Below are 25,041 nucleotides of genomic sequence, written 5' to 3'. Positions count from 1 at the left end.
AGACAATAGTTGCTGAGACTGATGCTCTGTCTGGGACTGTGGCCTCCAACCCTTCATTCTTCCTGCCTGCTCTTCTCTTATCCCCCTTTCCACCGTGTAACCTGACTGGGAGTAGGAAATAGCCAGTTAAATCACATTCAGCTGTTATATTCCTCTCGTGGTGATGGCAGAAAAGGGGATTTGGAATCAGGTTTATCCCGGATGCTGGGGGAACCACCATAAATTCTAGGGGTCTGGTCCAGATGCAAGGTTTCTGGGAAAAGTAGGAGTTTGGGGGGCTTCCAGGGATTTTGAGTTGCTAGGGGTGCCCCAAGCATCCTAACCGAACTGAACACCTGGGTCTGTGAAACAGTGATCCAAGTCCCTAGGGGCAGCCTTTAACCAAAATGACTCCCAGATGCAAGCACTCATCATTTCCCACCATTTTTACTGCATCAGCTTCATTCATTTAATCGTGTTTCTTGAGCACTTACTGTGTGCAGAGCACTCTACTAAGCACTTGGGAGAGCCTCCTCACTGACCTCCCTGCCTCCTTTTTCTCCTCGCTTTGCTCTGCTGATCAGATCATTTTTATAAAAAAAATTTAGTCTTCGTCCCCTCACTCCTCAGGAACCTCCAGTGGTTGCCCATCAACCTATGCATCAAACAGAAACTCCTTATCAGCTTTAAGGCACTCAGTCAGCTCTTTCCTTCCTACCTTATCTTGCTGATCTCCTGCAATCCAATCTGCACATTCCACTCCTCTAACACCAGCCTACTTACTGTACCTCGATCGTGTCTATTCTGCTGCCAACTCTTTGCCCATGTCCTCCTTCTGGCCTGGATCTCCTTTCCTCTTCAGATGTGACAGTTTATGACCCTCACCCCTTCCAAACTCTCCTAAAATCACATCTCCTCTGAATGGCCTTTGCTGACTAAGCCCCCATTTCCCCTATCCACCCCCCCCCTTCTACATCATTTGTGCACTTGGCTGCGTATGCCTTAAGCACTGATACTCACGCCAGCCCCACAGCACTAAATGTATGTATCCTTATGCTTTACTATTTCCCCTATCTGTAATTTATTGTAATATCTGCCTCCCCCTGCAGACTGTAAGCTCCCTATGGGCAAGGATCAGATCAACCAACTCTGGTGTATTGTACATTCCCAAGTGCTTAGTACGACAGTGCTCTGCATGCAGAAAACACTAAGTATATGCCATTGATTGATTGATTGATTGATTACACACATGAACCTTCTATCCCTCTCCTCACTTTCCTTGTCTCCTACCATTCTTTTACTGCATGGTATTATGAACCTAGAATTAGAGGACCTAGGGAGAGTCCAAACATTCTGAGTTGGATATAGCTGAACTGGATAAATATATAGATGAGTGATGTATAGTGGAGTACTAGAGGGAAAGTTAAGGATTTAGAGGGAAAATTTACAGCTGCTAGATGGTTCATACCTAAGTGGTATGATGGATTTAAAGGAGAACAGACATCACGTATTTCCTTCAGCCGTCCTGTTGTCAGTGTCAGAGATTGAATACCGGGCTGGTTGGACTATTGGTGTGATCCAGAAATGGCATTTTTTAAAGTTCTTAACCTTCTAGGGTGGCCTCAGTCTACCAAAAAGGTACATGATGAGATGATAAGGATGCACTGACAAGGGCAGTGAAAGGTCTTTATTTCAAGAATGGGGGCTAAGGACCGCCCGAGTGACGTTTCTGCTAATCCCTCTATGATTGCTTCTTGTTTTGCAGTGCGACTCCATGACAGTATTTCTGAAGAAGGGTTTCACTACCTCGTCTTTGACCTGTAAGTGAATTTTCTCTCCCTAGTACTCAGTACAGTGCTCTGCACACAGTAGATAATAATAATGGCATTTATTAAGCCCTTACTATGTGCAAAGCACTGTTCTAAGCGCTGGGGAGGTTACAAGGTGATCAGGTTGTCCCACGGGGGGCTCACAGTCTTAATCCCCATTTTACAGATGAGGTAACTGAGGCACAGAGAAGTTAAGTGACTTGCCCAAAGTCACACAGTTGACAAGTGGCAGAGCCGGGATATGAACCCATGACCTCTGACTCCTAAGCCTGTGCTCTTTCCACTGAGCCAAGTTGCTTCTCAGATACTATTGATTGATTTTCCTGTGGTCTTGGAGCTGCCTCACTGAGGCATCAGTGCCACCACTCCCCTCCCAATGCTCCCACCACACACACCCCCCCACCAAATAATCGCCTAATCCCTGGCAGTGCCACATCCATTTGTCTGCAGTCCCCCCAAGGGTTCCTTTTATCCTGTTTCGAGGCCTGGACTGACTCTGAAAGTCCACATCCAGGTAAGAATAGGTGGGTTGCTGGCCAGGGTTCCAGCAGCGTGACTCAGTGGAAAGAGCCCGGGCTTTGGAGTCAGAGGTCATGGGTTCAAATTCCATATCTGCCAACTGTCAGCTGTGTGACTTTGGGCAAGTCACTTCACTTCTCTGGGCCTCAGTTCTCATCTGTAAAATGGGGATTAAGACTGTGAGCCCCCCGTGGGACAACCTGTCACCTTGTAACCTCTGCAGCGCTTAGAACAGTGCTTTGCATATAGTAATCACTTAATAAATGCCATTATTATTATTATTATTTCCCATCCATTGTCTCCTTTTGGTCTTTGCATCCCTGGAGAGGCACAGTTCCTACCCAGGTTTCTGCCAGTTACAGTATATTCAGATCCTTGCCTTAGCTCTTTCCATTTTTGTTGGAGATGTACAGGATACTCCAAAGACTTGATTGTTTTTAAGTTAGCCTTCGTAAATAACCTATCTCCACGTAATTGCTCCTTTGCATTGTATTGAGTTGTTTTGCAGTTTTGGAGTCCTCTCTCCCCATCTCCCCATACAACGTCAGCTATGTCTCACTTTTAGTCAGAGCACATGTTTACTTAAACTGAACTGCAAGGCAGTTAGAAAGTATCAAGTTATTGAGTCTCTCTTGTGTCTGGTCAGTGCATATTTTTTAAACTAATATAAGGAAGCTTGGTAAACAATGTTTTTGTTGCCATTTTACTACTTAGACTGTGAGCCTCATGTGGGGCAGGGAATATGTGCAACCTGATTAACTCATATCTACCCAAATGCTTAGGACAGTGCTTGGCACAGAGTAAATGCTTAACAACTACTGTAAGTAGTAATTATTAATCATCATAATTCTTATTATTATTATTCAAGGCAGGATTAGAAAATGCTAGGCTGAGCTCTTAAAGGCAAAACTTTTCTGTTGAGAGACTAATTCCTCACATTTGCCTCCTATTTAGCTCGGGAGCCCCATGATTGACAACTCCCGCCCAGTGTGCTCAGGGTTCTACGCCCTCCTCATAACTTCTAGCTTTCTCGGACTCTGGTGATGACCCCAAGTCTCTGATGATGACCCTAGGTCTCCCTGGCAGGACAAGGGGTAGGGCTGAGACAGCGGAAAAAGCTCTGCAGTGCTCTGTGTCCGTTTAATGTGTTGAGATCAGAGCTCCTGAGCAAGTAGGCTTTAAGCCTTCAAGGCAGGACTGGTTAATCGGAGACTCACAATCCAGGGTTAGTGCTGTGTTCTCCCCTACCGTTTGATTATTTGGTCAGCATTCAGTTGGCCTCTCGGATCACTCTTGCCCCCAATAGATCGATACACACTTGTCCTTTGCCTTCAAAGATGATGCCACTGATGGTGAAGTTCAGTAGGGGTGCAGAGGTGGCTGGAAAGGCAAATTTGGGATAGTTAAGAACCCCACTGCATTCACGCAGGGATTGTCCTTTTCCAGAGGACATTTCTCTCCTCATTCTTGCTTGCCTCAAGGAGACACGTTCAGGGGGTAGTAGAAAAACTCACCCAAATGAAGCTGCTGGGGCAGATGGTTCAAGGCCGAGGCTGGGCCTGGGGATGGGATCAAGGCTTATCTACTCCAGGTTTCCCGGGAAGCATGAAGCAGAGATGGAGGATGCTTATTTTCCTCTGGAAGATGGGAAGGTAATCTGGATGCTCCATTTATTGTAACCTTCCTGCTCTGTTGGATTGCAGTGTTACGGGTGGAGAGCTGTTTGAAGATATTGTTGCCAGGGAGTACTACAGTGAAGCAGATGCCAGGTAAGACCCAGTTAATGGACTGACCTTTCCTACCACGGGCTGGGGCTGCTGACGGCCTGTGTGTAATAAGCTGGCTGCAGCCCCTCTTATAGCTCATCGGGACTGCACTGCAGTGGCTTTGTCAGTGTGACTGTGTAGACTCCTTTCGATAGAGTGGTGAAAAGATTTCTAGAAGGGCTTTAGAAGTGGGGTGCTGAGGCGGACGTGCCTTACTGCAGTCTATTTCCAGAGAGCTTCAGGAATTCTTCCTCTGTGCCTTCAGGCTGGAAACCGATCACTGTGGCCAGCTCCTAAGCCTACCTGACTTAGAAGTAGGTGGTGTTCCAGAAATCTCCTGATAAAATGAGCATTTGAAATAACAGATTCTCTGGGAAATTATTTAGGCCTTTCTCTTCCCTGAATTTGGATCTTTGACAAGCCTCCCCACACAGATGTATAACACAAACCTATGGACAATATTTCCTCTGTGCCGTTATACATATACATACTTATATAGTTATCTGGAGAGAGAGAGAAAGAATTGCTCTCCCCTCCTACTATTCTGGGGTGCCCTGGGAGGATGTTATCCTCATAATCCTCATGGTTTAAATGGGGTTGCCCAGAGCAGAACTGGAGTTTATGGCTGCTTCAGTTGCCCCTCCAACTGGGATGGGGCAAGCCGGGGGGGCCTCTACATTGTAAGGCCAGAACTTACTGATTAACTTCATATGTTTCTGCTTCAGGAAATAGCCTCAAATAAGAAACCGAATTCCAATGCCAGCAGAGGCGGGCTGAGAAACCAGGGGGCGGGAATTACAGGAGGGAGGGTGATGGCTGGCCGGGGGTGGTGGTGGGGGGAGTGTCAAAGGGGGAACGAGGGGGAGTGCAGGGGGATGACTCTGCCAATGGGCTTGGCCTGGCTCAGCTGGGACACTTCGCACTTTTGCCATTTTTGGCCAGAAGGCTCTCCCCGCCGGCCCAGCTCTGTTCTAATTATACATTTTTGTGGAAGGAGCAGGGCACCGCCTCCATAGCTCAGCCCTGGAGCTTGGCCTTGGTATTGTGGTGAGGTGCTGTGTGCCAACCTCTAAGGACTACACAAGGCTCCTTGCCTTTAGGTGGGGGGCTTAGGGGGAGCGGCCTCAGCCTCGGCCTTTGCAGGAGGCCATGGGAAACTCAGGTTGTCCAGGTGAGAGCGTGGAGTGAGTGGGCTTTCCATTCTAGTTCAGACTGCATGTCAACCCTAGCCAGCTCTTCAGAGTGAGATCAGCAACTTTCCCCCGCAATCTGCACACATCGACTACCCCGCTCCCATTGTGGCCAGCCCTCTGCAGACTGGCTGCAGAGCTCATCCCTCTAGCTACTAGCATCCGATGACTGACCCTCCAGTTTCCAAATTGCCGGCTATGCCCACTTGGAGACTTAATGGGAAATGTAGTAGTCTGCAGAGTGAAGGAGGCAAGCGGGAGTAATTTTTAAAAAGTGTTCACATTTGAGCTTTTTAACAGCTTGGTGTTTCCTTAGACCGGGCTGCTTCTTGCCAAACGTGGGTGTCTCCCAATGTAAAACATCCTTGCTCTTTGGACCCTTCCTCAAATCTGGTTCCCGTGAGCCTCTTGCCAGCCAAAAAAAAAAAGTTATTTCATTCATTCATTCAATTGTATTTATTGAGCACTTACTGTGTGCAGAGCACTGTACTAAGTGCTTGGGAAGTACAGGTTGGCGACATATAGAGATGATCCCTACCCAGCAACGGGCTCACAGTCTAGAAGGGGGAGACAGACAACAAAACAAAACATGTCAAGTCGTCAGAATAAATATAATTAAAGCTAAATGCACATCATTAACAAAATAAATAGAAAAATATGTACAAGTAAAATAAGTAGAGTAATAAATCTGTACAAACATATTACTCTATTTATTTATTTTACTTGTACATATCTATTCTATTTATTTTATTTTGTTAGTATGTTTGGTTTTGTTCTCTGTCTCCCCCTTTTAGACTGTGAGCCCACTGTTGGGTAGGGACTGTCTCTATATGTTGCCAACCTGTACTTCCCAAGCGCTTAGTACAGTGCTCTGCATACAGTAAGCGCTCAATAAATACGATTGATGATGACATATACAGGTGCTGTGGGGAGGGGAAGGAGGTATGGTGGAGGGGGTGGGGACAAGAAGAGGAAAAAGGGGGCTCAGTCTGGGAAGGCCTCTTGGAGGAGGCGAGCTCTCAGTAGGGCTTTGAAGGGAGGAAGAGAGCTAGCTTGGCGGATGTGTGGAGGGGGAGGGCGTTTGAGGGTTAAAGAAGAGAAGCCGGGACTCTCAAATAGACACTCGCTGGACAGCCTTAATGAGGCTGGCTGCGAACGACGGCTCAGAGGGCCTTGGAAGGCATCATGGGAAAAAAGTGCAAGGCGGTGAGGGACCGTGAGCCAGGATGACGGAAGGGGATGCTTGCCCAACATGCGGTTTGGGATGAGAGTGGCTTCACCGTGAGACTTTCCTCTCTGCCCTCTCAGCCACTGTATACATCAGATCCTGGAGAGCGTCAACCACATCCACCAGCATGACATCGTTCACCGGGACCTCAAGGTACTGCCACTTTCCCTCAGCCTGCGCGGCCGCGGCTGCCGCCGCTGCTACTGGTGCAGTGTCAGTGCCACCCTCTGTCAGAGCCGGGGAATTCTTTCAACCCCACATCCTCCGGGCAAGGCGGGATTGCCCACTGAAGACCCGGGGGGCTCCGCGTCCGGCCGGCCCTGTCCCTTCTGCGTGAGCCCACGGGCCTCTTGGGGATACGTGAAAGAAAGCCGATTGCCCCCTGTGAGTTGGGTGTCACACAGGGATCTCTCTTTGTTCTGCAGCCTGAGAACCTTCTGCTGGCAAGTAAATGCAAGGGTGCCGCCGTCAAACTGGCCGACTTTGGGCTGGCTATCGAGGTGCAGGGCGAGCAGCAGGCCTGGTTTGGTAAGGACGTCCTCTCCTCCCTGGCGTGATCCCCCCTGACTTTTCCAGCTGCTCCTTGCCGCCTTTCCTTCTGGGAGAATTACAACTGGGATTGAATTTCATTCATTCAGGCAGCCGTCTTTAACGAGCACTTACTGTGTGCAGAGTACTGTACTAGAGAAGCAGCGTGGCTCAATGGAAAGAGCACGGGCTTTGGAGTCAGAGGTCATGGCTTCAAATCCCGACTCCACCACTTGTCAGCTGTGTGACTTTGAACAAGTCGCTTCACTTACCTGGGCCTCAGGTACCTCATCTGTAAAATGGGGATAAAGACTGTGAGCCCCCTTGGGACAACCTGATCACCTTGTAACCTCCCCAGCACTTAGAACAGTGCTTTGCACATAGTAAGCACTTAATAAATTCCATTATTATTACTATTATTGCTAAGTACTTGGGAGAGTACAGTATAACAATAAACAGACACATTCCCTGCCCATCTCCAGGGACTCAGAGAAGAAACTTGACCGAGATGTCCCACCGCATATGGCTGCTGGGCCCAGCATCATCATCATCATCATCAATCGTATTTATTGAGCGCTTACTGTGTGCAGAGCACTGTACTAAGCGCTTGGGAAGTACAAATTGGCAACATATAGAGACAGTCCCTACCCAACAGTGAGCCCAGCCCCTGATGCTCACGAAAGTAGTGGAACTCAGGGCCTGGGGAGCCATGCCAGCTGTAGGCCTATTCTCTACCTAAAAACTTCCTACCTGATGCCCTCTCCACCAAGCCGGGCATTGTTGAGGGGCCGATGGGAGAAACAGCAGTCTTCCCATTTCCCGATGGGATTGCACTGGCACTTTTGGGGCTGCTACTGCCGCCACTTCTGGCCGTTTCATTACAGCTGGAGAGCTGCCAGTGGCCATCGTGATCCCATGAAGGCACCTCCCCTTAGGGAGCCTTGCATGGGCTGGCTCTTGCCACCCTGACCCAAACCTCCCCACTCAGTTCTGCCATTGGTTTGCCCAGCCTGAGCAACACTTGGAACCCTGGTGACCAGTCTAGGACTGGAAAGAATTCCAGACAACTAACCAATCAGTCAATCAATCAGTGGCATTTATCAAGCACCTACTGTGTGCAGAGCACTGCACTAAGTGCTTGGGGAACAGTGTGGCTCAGTGGAAAGAGCCCAGGCTTTGGAGTCATCATCATCATCATCAATCGTATTTATTGAGCGCTTACTGTGTACAGAGCACTGTACTAAGCGCTTGGGAAGTACAAATTGGCAACATATAGAGACAGTCCCTACCCAACAGTGGGCTCACAGTCTAAAAGGGGGAGACATAGAACAAAACCACCCCGGCTCTGCCAGTTGCCAGCTGTGTGACTTTGGGCAAGTCACTTAACTTCTCTGTGCCTCAGTTACCTCATCTGTAAAATGGGGATTAAGACCGTGAGCCCCCCGTGGGACAACCTGATCATCTTATAACATCCGCAGCGCTTAGACCAGTGCTTTGCACATAGTAAGCACTTAAAAAATGCTATCATTATTATTACAGTCCAGAAGAGTGGATAGATACAATCCCTATCCAAAAATAGTGTACGGGGAGCTTAAAGCCTTTCCCTCCAAGAGCGGCATTTGAGGGTGAGAGGTAGGATGGGGTGGGGAGGACTACTGTGCACATGTCGTATTCCCACCGTGGACTGTTAGAGACACAACTGGGCATGCAGAAAGTCACCACCCCAGCCTCTGAATAGACACCTCCTTGTCCTGAATCACAGGGCCAGGTATACACGGAACCTGGCCCATCCTAGCCCAAGGGCTAGTTGAGCTTATAATAATAATAATAATGTTGGCATTTGTTAAGCGCTTACTATATGCAAAGCACTGTTCTAAGCACTGAGGGGGATACAAAGTGATCAGGTTGTCCCACGTGGGGCTCACAGTCTTAATCCCCATTTTACAGATGAGGTAACTGAGGCTCAGAGAAGTTAAGTGACTTGCCCAAGGTCACACAGCAGACGTGGTGGAGCCAGGATTCGAACCCATGACCTCTGACTCCAAAGCCCGGGCTCTTTCCACTGAGCCACGCTGCTTCTCTAAGCAGTTGGGTTCCATTTTCCCATTTGAGGACCCCTCTCCCCGCCCATGTCCCTACTACAGTAGTCATTCTGCCCTGGCTTCTAGTCCAGTAACAATGGCTTTCTCTGTTCTGGCTTCTAGGGCAGAAAAAAATTCCTGGTGGGAGTTGGGAATTGCCTTCTGATCTAGATTCTGGGCAAGTCCAGAAATTGCTCTCGGACTCAGTGATTGCACTCAATAATAATAATAATAATGATGGCATTTATTAAGCGCTTACTATATGCAAAGCACTGCCGCTGCAGGCCCCAGAACTGAGAGGCTGATGCAAATCCTGAGATGGCAGCAAATGAGAAGGGCTTAGGGGAGAAGAGCATCAACTAGAGTGTGTCAGTGCTCTCTCTTATATTGCAGGTTTTGCCGGAACGCCAGGGTACTTGTCCCCTGAGGTCTTGAGGAAAGATCCCTATGGAAAACCCGTGGATATCTGGGCCTGTGGTAAGCTCTCTGAACTCTCTGCCTTGAAGTTAGGGGTCGAGTATGGTGAAAAATACCAGGGAATGTGGCTTCTGCTCTTAGATTTTGTAGCTGTTCAGCTCATTCACACAAACTTCAGAAGCACTGATGGTATTCAGCCACTTCCGTGGAAATATTGTCTGTGTGACGAAGCCTGAACACTGCTAGCTGGACTGGATGGAGTTTCCTGCTCTGGAGTTGGATTGGATATTGCCCTGGAGGGTGGGTTGTGAAGAAATCACTGCTGCGTGAGGAAGGGGCTGGCTCCTGGTGGGATTATAGGGACCTCCATCCCCTGACCTTCTGATCATTTATAATCCTGATCTATCTGCTGATTCACTGGCTGATACCAAGCAATACCTCATCCCTCTCTGCCTCAGAGGAGGAGACCGATGACTCCAATGACATGCTCTGCTCTGTCTCGTAGGGGTGATCTTGTACATCCTCCTGGTGGGGTACCCTCCCTTCTGGGATGAGGATCAGCACAAGCTGTATCAGCAGATCAAAGCCGGAGCCTATGATGTAAGGACGTGCTTGCTGTGGGGCCCGAATGGCACAGGGAGGAGGTGGGAAGGGATATACTTTGCTTGAAATTCTGTGGGTCTGCCTGGGAGTGGGAGAGGAACATGAAGGAGGTAGGTGGGAGGGAGAAAGAGAGAGATGCTGCCTGCTAGTTTACCATACAAAGAGATGCCCTTTCCATCCCCTCTGTGGAAGCAGTGAGTCTAGAGAAACTAGGATGAAATCTGCACCTGAACTTTGCTTTCACGAGAGGATTATAGAACATTTTTGCTTCCTACACCAGATGAACCATATTAGCTGTTTTCTTCGTAGCCATCTAATCGATTAAGCAATCAATTGTATTTATTGATCGATTACTATGTGCAAAGCACTGTACTAAATGTTTGGGAGAGTACAGTACAACAGAATCAGCAGACATGTTCCCTGCCCATAATGAGCTCTTAGGCCTATGGTGATAGAGGCTCTAGTGGTGCTTTTCAACATTTTTCTAGGGGAAGGCAGTGCAGTTTTGAGAGTATCCCTTTAGGTAGTGTACAGTCCTCATCCTTTGCCACCCTTTGAAAGCAATGCAGTGTCCTGCTCTCAGTCAGTCGATTGGGGCATTTTTTGAGCACTTACTTTGTGCAGAGCACTGTACTAAGTGTTTGGGAGAATAGGATACAGTTTGTTGCCACAATCCCTGCACTCAAGGAACCCTTCCCAGCCAAGCAGGAAGGAGAGAAACAGCTGATAGACCCAGAGTGGTGAACTGAAATAATGCTTACAAGACAAACAATTTTAAGGGCAAACAACCCCTTTATTGCTAAAGAGTATTCTAAAACAAACAAGTAAGCAAACTACCCCCTCTTAATAAAGTCCTTCAGCAGTTCAGTTGTTTATTTAAGGAATTTGGATCCAGTACCACCAGTAATTCATTCATTCATTCATTCAGTTGTATTTATTGAGCTCTTACTGTGTGCAGAGCACTGTACTAAGTGCTTGGGAAGTACAAATCGGCAACATATAGAGACAGTCCCTACCCAACAGTGGGCTCACAGTCTAGAAGTAATGTTCTGCAGTTTGAAAAGCAATGTTCTAGAGTGCGCCCTGTGGATATCCTGAATTTTCCTGCCATGAAGCAGTCAGCAGTCAGACCCATAGAGTGCAGTGGTGGTAATGTGTTTATTGAGTACCCACTGAAAGCAATGAACGGTACTAAGACACGGAAAGAACAGAGGCAGAATGTTTCTAACCCACCAGAAACTTACACACTCACGGGGAGGACAGCTCTCTGGGAGGGTGGTGGCAGGGAAAGGTGAGTCCTTTTTATGGGTTTTAGGGGTTCACGGATTCATTGTTCTTCTTCCCCTGTTCTCACTTCTAGTTCCCATCACCAGAATGGGACACGGTGACTCCTGAAGCCAAGAACCTGATTAACCAGATGCTGACAATAAACCCTGCAAAACGTATCACAGCTGACCAGGCACTCAAACATCCATGGGTCTGTGTAAGTGCCCTCTTGGAAGGAGAGATGAGCCACTCAGAAGCGTCATTTAGGAGGGATGAAGAGAGTAGAGTAGATAGATTTCTGTCTCTGTCCTGATCACTGGGTGAACTGTGCTATCAGTTTGGGTCTCTATCTGTCTCTCAGACTTGCGACTGGTTCTTGCAAACACTGCTAGGTTTTGTAAGGAGATGCTCAGCCAAACAGAGCAGCCTGAAACTCTGACAGGCCGACAGACCCCGATCAACCCCGATGTTTAGTTTGGCTGCCCGTCTGAGAGATCTCCCTCAAAGTAGGTGGTGGGCTTTCTGAGGCCCAGGAACACAGGCACCAAAGGGCCATCATCCCCATGGGGTTAACACTGGTCCCTCAGTTTAATGTCCATCACTTCTTGGAGCTGGGAAGAGACCAGAGGTGAAGCCTAGTGTTCAGGGGTCCCCCCTTACCTTCTTCCAGCAGGCTGTGGAAGATGAAGATGATATGGCAGCTGTGTGTCTGGTCGTCACAGATCACTGGGAGCTGGGGTCTGAAGGGAGTGAGGTTCCCAATCAGTTAATCAGTAGTATATATTGAGCACTTATTGTGTTCAGAGCACCGTACTAAGAGCTCGGGAGAGTACAGTAATAATAATAATAATGATGACGGTATTTGTTAAGCGCTTACTATGTGCAAAGCACTTTTCTAAACGCTGGGGAGGTTACAAGGTGATCAGGTTGTCCATTGGGGGGGCTCACAGTTTTAATCCCCATTTTACAGATGAGGTAATTGAGGCACAGAGAAGTTAGGTGACTTGCCCAGAGTCACACAGCTGTCAGTTGGTGGAGCTGGGATTTGAACCCATGACCTCTGACCCCAAAGCCCGTGCTCTTTCCACTGAGCCACGCTGCTTCTCATCGACAGATTTGGTAGACACATTCTGTGCCCATAACAAGCTTTCCCCTTGCCTCTGCCCCAGGACCCTATGAGGAGAAGCCATCTTGGTCACCTGGCTTCTGCTCAATCCAGATACCTTTGGGAGTCACTGGGGCTGGGTTAGAAATTGGCATCCGGAGCTGTGTGTGACAGATTGCGCCCCAAAGGACTGCATGGGCACCGCTGCCACCGACCAGGATCCACAATCGCGGCTATAGAGCTGGATTGTTTCTGGGAGGGCGGCAGTCAGGGCTGAGGCCGGCAGATCTTGGCCCAAGGACCATCGCATTTGTGCGGTCCTAGTGGAGCTTGAAGGGATAGGGTGAGGAGTGGGGCAAGTGAGAATACAGCTTCTCGAGGGGTTTCTGAGTGAACGGAGCCACTTTACACAGACCCTGCTTGTGCCCAGCCCAATGCCCAGTGAGGACCAGAGGGGCAACAGTGTAGGAGGAAGAGGAGTTCTTTCTTTTGTACATTTTACTTTCCATCTCCCTCCTCCCTTCTCCATTATCGCCTTCTTTCCTACCCTCCCCGTCACCTCTTCCTCCGCACGTCCCCTCAAAGCTCTGCCCCCAGTTTCACCCCCACACTCTAAATAAAAAGTTGGTTTCCTGTCCAGAAGTGGGGATCCCTCTTAGCACTGAGTTTTCTTGAGAAGAATCCCTGTCTTGTGGCCTTTAAGGGGGTCTGTCTGTCTCTGTGTGGCTTTTTGGTCCTGAACAACTTTATGTGCCTTATGTGTTCTGGACTCTTCCATATAGGGCGCTTAGAATGCCATTGATAATCCACTCCTTTCTTTGTGTCGAAATCTCAGCACTTGGTTAGTTATAAATAATTGTAACCTACTGCATTCTTGGAGTTGTTCCCAGCCCCCAGGCTGGAGTACCCTATAAGTGTGTCTTCATTTCTTACTAACCTTTAGTTAAGGAGCAGCATGGCCTAGTGGAAAGGACACGGGCCCAGGAGTCAGAAGACCTGGCTCTAATGCTCGTCTGCTGTGTGACCCTGGATAAGCCATGTAACTGCTCTGTGCCTCAGTTGCCTAATCTGTAAAATGAGGATTAAGACTGTGAGCCCCATGTAGGACATGATTACCTTGTATCTACCCCAGTGCTTAATGCTTAGCCTGGCACATGATAAACCCTTAACAGATACCATAAAAAAAATTATGTACCAAGAACTGTGCTAAAGCTGGGGTAGATACAGGATAATTAAATCAAACACATCTCTGCCCCACCCAAGGCTCTCAGCCTAATCAACGGATCAATCAATCAGTGGTAGTTAATGAGTGATTACGGTGAGCAGAGGACTGAAGTAAGCCCTTAGGAGAGTACGAAACAGAGTCAATAGATACGTTCCCTGCCCTCAATGATCTTACAGTCTAGAGAGGCTTAAGGGGTAGGGAGAGCAGGTATCTTATTCCCATTTTACAGAAGAGGAAACTGAGGCACAGATAGGTTAAGGCCAAACAGTAAGGCTAGCATTAGAACCTGGGCTCTCTTGTAACTCAGTCCCATGCTCTTTCCACTAAACCCCTCAGTCTCCATTGACTAACACTGAAGCATATTCACTCCCGTCTGGGGTGCAAGGGATTGGGAACCTTTTGGAGTAATAATAATAATAATAATGGCATTTGTTAAGCGCTTACTATGTGCAAAGCACTGTTCTAAGCGCTGGGTGAGGGGAATACAGTGTGATCAGGTTGTTCCATGTGGGGCTCACAGTCTTAATCCCCATTTTACAGATGAGGTAACTGAGGCTCAGAGAAGTTAAGTGACTTGCCCAAGGTCACACAGCAGACATGTGGCGGAGCCGGGATTCAAACCCATGACCTCTGACTCCAAAGCCCATGCTCTTTCCACTGAGCCACGCTGCTTCAGTAAGAGTAAGAGAGTGCTGAGTAAGAGAAAAGGAGGTACCACTCTATGACCAAGAGGTCGGCTGATATTCTTATCATCAGTGGTATTTATTGAGTGCTTAATGTGTGCAGAGCACTGTACTAAGTGCATGGGAGAGTACAATAGAACAGATTTGGAAGACACATTCCCTGGCCACATAGAGCTTACAGTCTATTCTTTTCTGTTTGATCTGACAGCAACGATCCACGGTGGCCTCCATGATGCACCGGCAAGAGACAGTGGAGTGTTTGCGCAAGTTCAATGCTCGGAGGAAGCTGAAGGTAAGCCTGAAGTTCTGTCTGATCTCCTTTCTGCGAGGTTCATTTTATCAGTCGGCAGTAGCGGATATAAAAATTTGCCATTCCTTGCTCACCATCCACTTCCTCGTGAACTTGATCAGTGCATCATTTCCCCAAGCCACCAGCCGAGGCCATGAGCATCAATGATGTCATCATCAACAGTAGTATTTATCAAGGGTCGTCCTCGGTGAAAAACACTGTTCTAGATATTAGGGGATTTACTGAAATTGCTTACAATTTAACAGAGGGTGCCAGCAAACACAGTGAAAGTACGATTAGATAAGGGAACAGGGGGCGTAGAGGCACAAGACAAGAACCAGTAAATGAACAGATAATAAGAATATATGCAAAATATGTAAGTGCTGAGGTGGGTGTAAGAATGGCGTGGCTGGAGCAGTAGAATGGTTAATCAGGTAGAAAGGTTAATCAGGTAGGCTTCGTAGAGGAGGCGTTTTTATTTGCAGGACTTTTAAGGGGACAAGGAATTGGGTTTGGTGAGGCAGAGGTAGGGAGTTGAGGGAGGAAGAGCATTCCAGTTGGAAGGCAAGATATGAGCAATGGGAAGGACATGACATGGGAGACTTGAGGATGGGAGATAATTAGGTGATTAACATGGGAGGAATGGAATGAATGAATGAATGAGCAGATATGGAGTGTACTGTACTTCCCAAGCACTTAGTACAGTGCTCTGCACACAGTAAGTGCTCAATAAATACGATTAAATGAATGAATGAATGAGTGAAAAAAAGGGCAGCTAAGCAGATCACTTGGAGAACATTCAAAAAGATTGACATGATCCCTGCTCTTGAAGAACGTATAATGGGGATGGCAGTAGACCTAAATGGACAAATATACTACAGTTAAGAATGAGCAAATAGATTAAATAAGAGACCCGACTTAATAAAAACATAAACAGCTAAGTGTGAGGAAGCTAGCTGATGGAGGGCCTTGTCCAAGGAGCTTTGGTTTTTCATGAGAGGTAGCAGGGAGCTATGGAAATTTCTGAGAAGGGCAGTAAGAGTTAACAAAAAACAAACAACTAGATTTTGTGACAGGTGGTTGTGGAAGGCAAATGAGAGACAACTGACACCGAGATTACACGTTTATGGAACAGCGAAGTTTGTGGTGATGTTGACTAGTGATGACAAAAATTAGGCTATGAAATGAGTTTAGTTTTAGACCTATTAAGTTTAAGCTATCTATGGAACATCCAGGTGGAGTTGGCCTGGAGGAAGAAGGAAATATAGGATTAGAGTATCCCCCCCCGCCAACCCCAAAGCACTTACGTACATATCTGTAATTTTATTTATTTGTATTGATGTCTGTCTCCCCTACTGTAGGCGGTGAGCTCATTGTGAGCAGGGACTGTCACTGTTTATTGTTGTATTGTACTTTCTCAAGTGCTTAGTACAGTGCTGTACACGCAGTAAGCGCTCAATAAATTTGATTGAGTGAATGAATTAATGAATAAATTAGAGGCCTGGGCTAGAGAGATGGATTTAAGAATTATTCACACAGGGGTGGTAGTTGAAGCCCTTTGAGTGGATGAGCTCCCCGAGCTCCTCGAGTGGGAGGCAGCGTGGCCTAATGGAAAGAGCGCGGGCTTCGAAGTCAGGGGACCCAAGTTCTAATCCCAGCTCTACCACTTGCCTGCTGTGTGACCTTAGGCAGGTCACTTCACTTCTCTGTGTCTCAGTTTCCTCAACTGTAAAATGGGGATTGATACTTGTTCACTGTCCTGCTTAGACTGTAAACCCCGTGTGGGACAGGTACTATGTCCAACCTGATTAACTTGTATATCTACCCCACCTCCTAGAACAGCGCTTGACAAATAGTAAACACTTAATGAATACCATTTAAAAAAAGAAAAGCGAGTGGGTGTAAAGTGAGACTGAATTTTAACAACCCCCCCCAGTTAAAGGGTGAGATGAGAAAGCGAAATCAGCAAAGGAGACTAAGAAGGACTCAGCAAAAAAATAAGAACTCTGGCCTTCATTGTGCTGATAGTAAATTCTCCACTGTCCTTGATTTTTGCTAACTTGTCCAACTGAGAAGACATTGGTAAACCCCTGGGTTTCCCAGAATGGGGCAGGGCAGAATCATAGGCGCTGGAATCATAGGGAATTGATTGCTTGTGGATTGGCTCAAGAAAGGGAGCAGGAGTTGAGTTTCGGCTGAATGTTCCTGGAGTTCGGGGGACACTCACTCTCCCTTCCGTCCCCTAGGGTGCCATCCTCACAACAATGTTGGTCTCCAGGAATTTTTCAGGTAAGTTTTCTCACCAGTGCGTTTTAACCATTTTGAGGTGAGTTTGTGGTGGTTTGGGAGTGGCTTTCTTCCTGGTCTTGGGTGGTTGGAAAGGCTGGGTTGGCCAGGTTAGCAGGAGGGTTAGTGTGAAGTATAGGAGCGTAGCCTGATGATGTCTTAACCAGTATGCTAACGGTAGTTTCCTTGGGTTCAAACGTGGTACAAGCAGTACTCAGGGATTCCCAAACAGCTCCTCACAATATGCAGCCCACACAGTAGTGCTGCCTTTTCTTTTTTAACTCTCCTGTCTCTCCCACATTGTAAAATCTTAGGCCCTGTGGAAAATAAGGGGAAAGAGAAATAAGAAGTTTGGTGTCCATCCTCCCTGCTTTGAGTTCTGGTGCTGCTTCTGCTACTGTTTACTTGACACATCTAATAATAATAATGATAACAATAGTAAGTGTCGTATTTAATAAGGGCTTACTATGTGTGAAGCACTGTATTAAGCACTGGGGTAGGTACAAGTTCATCAGGTTAGGCACAGTCTCTGTCTCCTATGGGACTCACATTTTCCTCCTCTTACAGACAGGGAGAATGTTGTGCCCTGTTTCAAAAGGGTGAACAATAAAACTGATTGTGAATGTCAACCTTTGCGAGTAAGGAAGAGCTTAGAGAGTGCTCAAAAGTCACAGTGGACGTGCATGTTTGTGCAAGTCTAAGCGAAAATTGGGGATAGAACTTGCAAACTATCTTCTCCATGACCATGTGTAGCTCTGATCTCTCCCTCCCCTCCCTCTTCTTTCCCTCCCTCTTTCCTTCTCCCCCTCCCTCTCTCCTTCTTCTCCACCCCCACCCTCGCTGTCACCCAGGTATGATTATTGTCATGGTGTTTCTCAGTTTAAGGCCAATTCAGAAGCCTGTTATCAGGGATTAATTAATGAGAGAACTTTATCTCTCTTCAGGGTGTTGTTCCAATAAGGTGTTCTACTGGCATTCCCCCTAACCCTACCCTGTTCTCTAGACTTTCTCTCTCTTTTCTTCAGTCCCTTTGGTTTTTCTTTTCCCTTTGGTCTCGCTCTCTCTGCTTCCATTCTTGTTGTTGCCCAGGTGTTTTTGAAGCAGCTCTGTCTTTAGCACAGAGCTTTTGAAGAAAAAGGTGATTTTTTGATGGGGGTCAGAGGGCATCCAGTGGTCTACCCCAGCATTGTAAAGGTGGAGATGCAGTGAGAAGGGAGTTACATTCTGGATCTGGGGTATCATGGAAGCCTTGGCCATGAAGAAGTGATGGATATAAAACAATATCAGGGCCTGAATGAGCCCCACATTTATGAACTTCAGATAAACAGACATTGAGCCAGGTGGAGTGAGCTAGCACCATTTCTCCTTCACCCCCAGGGTCTTGCCATTAATGGGCCATCCTTGAGACCTTTGGGAGGCACCTGAAAGAAGAGCCAGGGGATAGCTCTAGAGGCTCTGAACAGCAGGTTTTGTTGTGCTGGTGTAGAAGTCATAGGGAAAGGGAGAGAAGTGGGGGGATCCTGATGCCTCCAAACTGATCTCTTTTTATCCCAGAGTCTGGAATAGGGAGAGCAAATCCTCGTTTTTAGGTTGCCCCTCTGGTTAAAGGTGGCTTCCGCTGGCATTTCCAGACTCCGCTCGTTGGATCCTCAAGCCTTGTTGGGTTTGGCTTTTGACTGTGATGATTTCAATTTGGGGTGCTGCTTGGTTATACGGCTCCTTCATGACCTTCTTTTTGGGTGTTTTAGTCCAGCCTGGCTGCTTTCTGCCCAGATCTGGTTGTGGGTGATAGGTGGGAGCTCAGAAAGCTCCAGATCAGGGGAGCCTCTGCTCTTAGCCGCCTTCTGATAGGACAAGTGGAGGCATGAGCAGAGACCCTTCCGTCCCTTGCTGAGCGTTGAAACGGGGAGATTGGTCCCCTGGACCAGGCCAGATTTAAACCCCAACTTTGGTTCCAGGCTGGAGATTTGGGGCCCATTCCAGGGCGCTTTGAACGCGGCATTGGGCGATGGTCGGCTCCCCTTCATCCAGCTCAACATCGCACTGCCTGCAAGAATCCAACTTACCCTGCACAGGGCTATGAGACAGCACCAGTGAAAGTAGCTGTTCAGTCCCTGCTGGGTCTGTAGTCGAGCGGGCAGGTTAACCAATCAATCAGTCAATCGATCAGTCGTATTTATTGAGCATTTACTGGTGCAGAGCACTGTACTAAGCACTTGGGAGAGTGTAGTGTAACAGAGTTGGGAGACGTGTTCCCTGCCCACAAGGGGCTTACAGTCTAGAGGGTAACCAGTGCTCTGAGACTTGGAAGGTGGCATGTGGCTACTCTTGGTTCTTGTGTGACTCTTGTTGAATGAGTTTGATATCAAGGGCCCCTTTCCGTGAGGTGGAGCTGGAGGTTCTCTGTAGGCTGCCCTTGGGGGAGCGATTCAACTTCCTCGTTGCCCTTTGCCCCAGGCGTTCTCGCTCCCCCCAGATCGGCTGGCTTGGCCGCAGTGCCCTGGGCCTTGGTGTGTGTGTGAGCGGGTGGGCAGCGAGTAGATTCTCCACGTGCGTGCCCGCTCCTCACGCTCGGGCATGCTCGTTGCTGATTGGCCATGGGGCTTTGGGGCGGCTCCTTGCACTGAGAGATTGTGTCCCCTCAGTTGGCAGGCAGAGCTCCGCCCCCGCCTCGGCCGCCGTGAGCGCCGCCGGCCTGGCCGGGCAAGGTACGTGGCATGAGTTCTTCCCGACTGCCTGACCGAGACTTTCTGCACCCCACAGAGGAGGGCCAGCATGCCAGGCCTACTCTCCAGGGAGGCACACCACCCATGCTTGCTGGCTGAGATTGGCATGCAGAACAGACTCCCTAACCGGGCCTCGCAAGCGCCTCGGCATCTCTGAGCCCACTAACCAGCCGTGCATGCTGGGCGCTTGCCGGATCTTCAGGGGGCAGTCAGTCGCCCGGGGCAGACGGCACTAGGAGGTTGCAGGAATCTCGCTGCAAATCCTGCCTGGAAACCCAGGTCACCTGGAGGTTTCTGGCAGGGAGGGAGGCCTTCAGGGCCCCACGCCACGGGCTGGGGATGGAAAAGGAGCCGCTCTAGGCGGCCTTAGGCAGAGCCTCTGAATGGCCGTCATTAGAAATCGGTGCCACTTCTGGGGAGCTCCCGGGCGGAACTCCTCTGAATGATAGTTGCCACCACCCAAGAGGAAGTCTGATTCTCAGAACCCCTTGGATAACCCCAGTTCTGGAGGAAAATCCCACTAGGCTCCCTCTCCAGCTCTGCTCTACGGGATTAGGCCTTTCGGGGGAGTTTGCCAGGAAAGGGCCTATCTTGGAGGGCAGGGCGATGCCGAGAGAAGGGGTCTGGCCCTCTGTGGAAATGGAAAGGAGACAATGCGTGTCTCCAAATCCAGAGAGTGCATGAGGGGCAAACCAAAAAGGAGGCACCCCAGGACCAGGAGAATCAGTAAAGGCTAATTAAGACCTTTGTCCTTCCACCCTTGCAGCACCTGGGCCCACTCCTTTCCTTTTCATGTCCCAAGCCCTTGTGAACCAGCCAGCTTAATTCAGGGTTCTGGCGCAAATGCTTGAAAGCATCTGTACCCCATGCTCTGAGAGCTATCCTAAGTTCTCTAGTTTCATATTGTTGTTACCCACCTGTCTACCCCACTCGCCACCAACCCCCTCCCAAATTCTCTTGCTCCTTCCTGGGACAAACCATGATCCTCCTTGCCTTCAGCCAGTGAGCATAGGCAGTTTACATTGGGGAGAATGAGCCAACCACTGACCTGGCCTGTTTTCAGCGAGCATACACCTCATCGTCGAAACAAAGCTAAGCCCATTTATTAAGCCCACACTTGTCCTCCTGTAGGCAGGTCTTGTGGCCTCTGAGGCCTTGTCAGTGTCTGTTCTCAGCTTTGTTCTCCCCAGTACAGTGTTAAACTCTCTATCTGTCGAGGACCCTCCAGAGATGTCTCCTACGTTAAAAATGTGTCACTTTGATAATCTTAGTGGAGCCCAGGGAGATTGGCTACCCTGCTCCTTCTGCTTCCCCTTCTCCTCACCCTTCATTGCTGCCAGGGATCCAGATAGAGAGCAGTGGCTGATGGGGGTCTCCAGAAATGTTGTAATTTGTCCTCTGGCGAATGGCGGTTTTTCTCCAGGGGTGAGACTTCTCTCCGTATCTAGAAGCCAAGCTGGTTCTTAAGGCAAATGGGGCCTGGGGCTTAGCAGATGATGATGGCGGTCTGGCGCTGATCCGAACTTCCCTTCAGGCTAAAGGGAACTGTGAAGGGTGTTCTTCTGGATGGAGCATCTGCCCTTACATTCAAGGGCCCGAACAGAGCGGCCAGAGGCCTTAAATTCATCTTTGCCCTGCACATAGGACTCTTGGCTGCTCTATCCTTCTAGGTGACAGGTGGCAAAAAGCATAATTCAGGAAATCTGATGTTTTTTCTTTGTCTTCACAGCTGCCAAAAGTTTACTGAACAAGAAGTCAGATGGTGGTGTGAAGGTAGGTTCCCATCCAGTCCTCACGCCAGCACGCCAGCACTCACACCCTGATGACAGCCACATCAGGGGCTTCTGGCCTACCTTGCTCCTCTCCCCGTGGGGGTTCTTGACCTGCCGTTTGTTTTGGGTTTTTTTTTTTTTGAGGGGTATCTTTTAAACGCTTAATATGTGTCATGTACCGTTCTAAGCGCTGGGGTAGGTATGAGATAATCAAATCTCACACAGGGCCCACAGTCTAACTAAGAGGGAGATCAGGTATTGAGTCCCCATTTCCCAATTGAGAAAACTGAGGCACAGATAAATTAAGTGACTTGCCCAAGGTCATACAGCATGCAAGTGTCAGAGGCGAGATTAGAACCCAAATACTCCAACTTCCCAGCCCATACCTTTTTGTAATGGCCGTGCTGCTTGCCTGTTTTCTTTTGAGAAACAAACTGTCTCAGGGAAGCAGGTTCTAGTTAGTGTCGATCAGTCATATTTATTGAGCACTTAATGTGTGCGGAGCACTGTACTGTACTAAGTGCTTGGGATAGTACAATATAACAGACACATCCCCTGCTCACAATGAGCTTACAGACTAGATGGGGAAAGGTTCTAATGGGTAAATGTGTCTCCCCCGCTTCTAGACTGTAAGCCCGGTGTGGGCAGGAATTGTCTCTATTACTGAATTGTACTTTCCAAGCGCTTAGTACAGTGCTCTGCTCACAGTAAGCGCTCAATAAATACAGTTGAATGAATGAATGAATAAAGCAGTGTTTCTCTTCATTCTGAAAGAGGGTCTTTGGAGAGGATGTAAGTTATTCAGGCTGGTTGGACTCTTTGAGAGATCTCCTGAACCCAGTTCTATCCAGAAACTCTTCGTTTCATGTCCTGGGGTGCCCTCACCCCCACCCCCTCATCCCCAGCCACCTCCAGATTTGTTGTTTGATTTGAACCCCTTTGATGAGCTAGGTGCTGCAAGGAACAGATGAAAGTATTGGTGTGACTATTTGAGAGCCCCATGTGGAGTCAGGCAGAGCAGAGGAGGCAGGCAGGTAGGGGTTCCTGTGGCGAGCTCCTGGGGCCAGAACACGATGGCAGCTGCAGCCCCTGGGGATGAACGGATTAGATGTCCTCATGGGGATGGCCGGGTGGAGATGAGAAACCGGTAGCCTTTTGGACTGGCTGGACTGTCCTGGCACACCCTGGAAATGATCTTAATGAGTTTAGACTCAGAATTGTTTGTGGCAAACAGAAAAGACGGCCTGAATTTGCAACATGTTTATCCTGGGCCCTTCCCAAGACCGGTATATCCAATGCCTGGAAGCACATGTGTGCGCCCCATGCACTCTCCCTGTCTTTCCATCCCCTCTTCCTTTCCCTCCCTCTCTGTGCTTGCCTTCTCCTATGCGCTCCTGCCCCCAATATAGAAAAGCTTGGGCCGAGCGCATGACGTAAGGCAGGCAGCAGTGGGGAGGGTGTGCGGTCGGCTGTTTGGGGCTCTCTCCTCTGAGAGAAGAAAATTAACCCAGCTGCTTTGCGGCTGCCATGGCCTCCATCGGCTCTAGTGGACCCTGGGGCTGAGGACTATTCTCTGGTCCTTAGTCTGTCTCAGTCTGGCAGGAGTTGTCTAGCTGGGCATATCCCTTTCACCGCCTGGGTCCACAGACTCCATTTAGTCTCGGCTCCGTTCTTACCTTGCAAGTGGTTTGCTGGTGCTCAGGGGAGCTTGAGTTTGGGGAGCTTGGGGGTGGGAGGTGGAAATAGGGAAAGGCAGGGGACTGAAGGGGACCGGGGGAGGAAACGATACACAGTGGTGAATGTGAAAGACACTGCGAAAGATGTGTTGGCAAAACGGAGGCAGCAGTCTAAACCTGAAGCTGTGGGATTCTGGGTCAGCAGGAGGGTGTGCCTCTCTTCCCCCTTTCCCCTCTTTGAAAATGGGAGTGGGGGTGGGGGTTGGTGAGAGAAGAGCTGCAGGAAGGGAGTTAATGGATGCCAGAGGGAGAGGTGAGGATGGATTACAGAAATGTTGAGGATGGCGCTAGGAGAGCCTGGGCTAGGTTGGAATTTGAAGGAGGAGAGAAAGGAAGGATTCAAGCCCTAAAAGGGATTTTTCAGCTCTTCCTTTGCCCTCCTTACCAAAGAGGGAATGGGTAAATGGCTGTCTCTCAATCGATCAATCAGTGGTATTTGTTGAGCGCTTACTGTGTGCAGAGCACTGTACTAAAAGCTTCGGAGAGTACAGTATGACAGAGTTGGTAGATACGTTCCCTGCCCATAAGGAGAGGGCCGTCTAGACCGTAGGCTTGCAGTCCTAGAGGGAGTCAGAGCCAGTGGGCGCATCAGAGTTGGTTGGAGAGATGTGACTGGAAAGAGGTGTGGGGAGAGATTTGAACATCATTTCCAAGGTGGAAATCGGAGCAGCGGGATTGGGTCGCAATACCCAGAGAGAGTGAAATAGGGAGAAAGAGGAGTGGGAGAAACCAAAAGAGGGGCTGAAGACAGCCAAGGGCGAATCAGGTGGAGTCAGAGTCACAGAATTGAAGCCTGGAGGAAGATACAGGAGGTGGACTGGTGACTTCCTTGGACCCGCCTCCCTGTGACTGGAATTTCTTGGCTCTCCTAGGCAACGGTAAAATGAACCACCGTTGACTGTCTTCTTCTGCACTTCTGAAAGTAATAGTCCATAAGTATGAACCCTCACTGGTACCTCTGAAGTTACTTGGAAGTACTTCTACTCTCCAGTTTATATTTATTTGATTTATTTGTTTTTTTACAATATTTGTTAAGCACTTACTGTTTGCCAGGCACTGTTCTAACGCTAGGGTAGATACGAGCCATTCAGGTTGGACACAGTCCCTGTCCCACATGGGGCTCACAGTCCTAATCCCCATTTTACAGATGAGGGAACTGAGGCACAGAGAAGTGAAGTGACTTGCCCAAGATCACACAGCAGGCACAAGTGGTGGATTCGACGTTAGAACCCAGATCCTTCTGAGTCCCAGGCCCTTGCTCTACCTACTAGGCCACGCTGCTTCTCTCTTTCTCATGTTTCTGCCTTTTTACCCTACCCCCCACTCCAGTAGTCCTGCTGCAGGCACCCGTACAAGCTCCATTCTGAGTTCTCTGTCGTTGTTTTGCAGGCGATTTTGTCTGGAGGAATCCTAGAAAGATTTGCGTTTGATATAGGAGCTGATCTGACCTCTCCCCTTTGGTTTCGGCACCCAAAACGAGGTCTTTGCAAATGAACAACTCTCTGGAGGGTCGTAATGGAGAAGGGAGAGTAACTCTCAGGGCGATAGGTGTCAGGCCTGCAGTCCTTTGGGGGGCTGGCTGTGATTTAGGAGCCTCAGACTACCTTTGAAAATCAGGTCCAGGGGGCTTTTGAGCCCCATCCTCAATGCGACAGGTTTGGGGTTCAGTAACTCCAGTAAGCGGTCCTTGGGCAAGGCTTTGGAGTCTGACATGAAGTATGGACTGGGTAGGTTTTGGAGATACTCGTGGGGGTCTCTCTCTGTCAATCCTGCTGGTTCTGGGCAGCACTTCCGTCTGCCCCGGTGCAAAGCC

The 25,041-nt window shown here is 48.8% G+C and overlaps 1 protein-coding gene across 15 annotated transcripts in view; it reads left to right on the top strand.

Annotated features, from left to right (window-relative positions):
• Window positions 1-25,041, top strand: part of CAMK2G (calcium/calmodulin dependent protein kinase II gamma) — a 72,219-nt gene that overhangs the window by 30,889 nt on the left and 16,289 nt on the right. For 8 of the 15 annotated variants that reach the window (XM_038743476.1, XM_038743473.1, XM_038743474.1 and 5 more), the window contains exons 4-14: window positions 1,745-1,799; window positions 4,031-4,096; window positions 6,592-6,664; window positions 6,937-7,039; window positions 9,514-9,597; window positions 10,043-10,137; window positions 11,501-11,623; window positions 14,628-14,711; window positions 16,955-16,997; window positions 19,640-19,702; window positions 21,450-21,493. In XM_038743476.1, the coding sequence (XP_038599404.1) occupies window positions 1,745-1,799; window positions 4,031-4,096; window positions 6,592-6,664; window positions 6,937-7,039; window positions 9,514-9,597; window positions 10,043-10,137; window positions 11,501-11,623; window positions 14,628-14,711; window positions 16,955-16,997; window positions 19,640-19,702; window positions 21,450-21,493 (833 nt within the window). The remainder of the gene's footprint in view (window positions 1-1,744; window positions 1,800-4,030; window positions 4,097-6,591; window positions 6,665-6,936; window positions 7,040-9,513; window positions 9,598-10,042; window positions 10,138-11,500; window positions 11,624-14,627; window positions 14,712-16,954; window positions 16,998-19,639; window positions 19,703-21,449; window positions 21,494-25,041) is intronic. The other 7 variants (XM_038743478.1, XM_038743475.1, XM_038743477.1 and 4 more) reach the window with 1 other exon arrangement.

The sequence above is a fragment of the Tachyglossus aculeatus genome, chromosome 3 (assembly GCF_015852505.1).
Source record: "Tachyglossus aculeatus isolate mTacAcu1 chromosome 3, mTacAcu1.pri, whole genome shotgun sequence".
Classification (NCBI taxonomy): Eukaryota; Metazoa; Chordata; class Mammalia; order Monotremata; family Tachyglossidae; genus Tachyglossus; species Tachyglossus aculeatus.
This window is presented reverse-complemented; position numbering and strand designations above follow the sequence as displayed.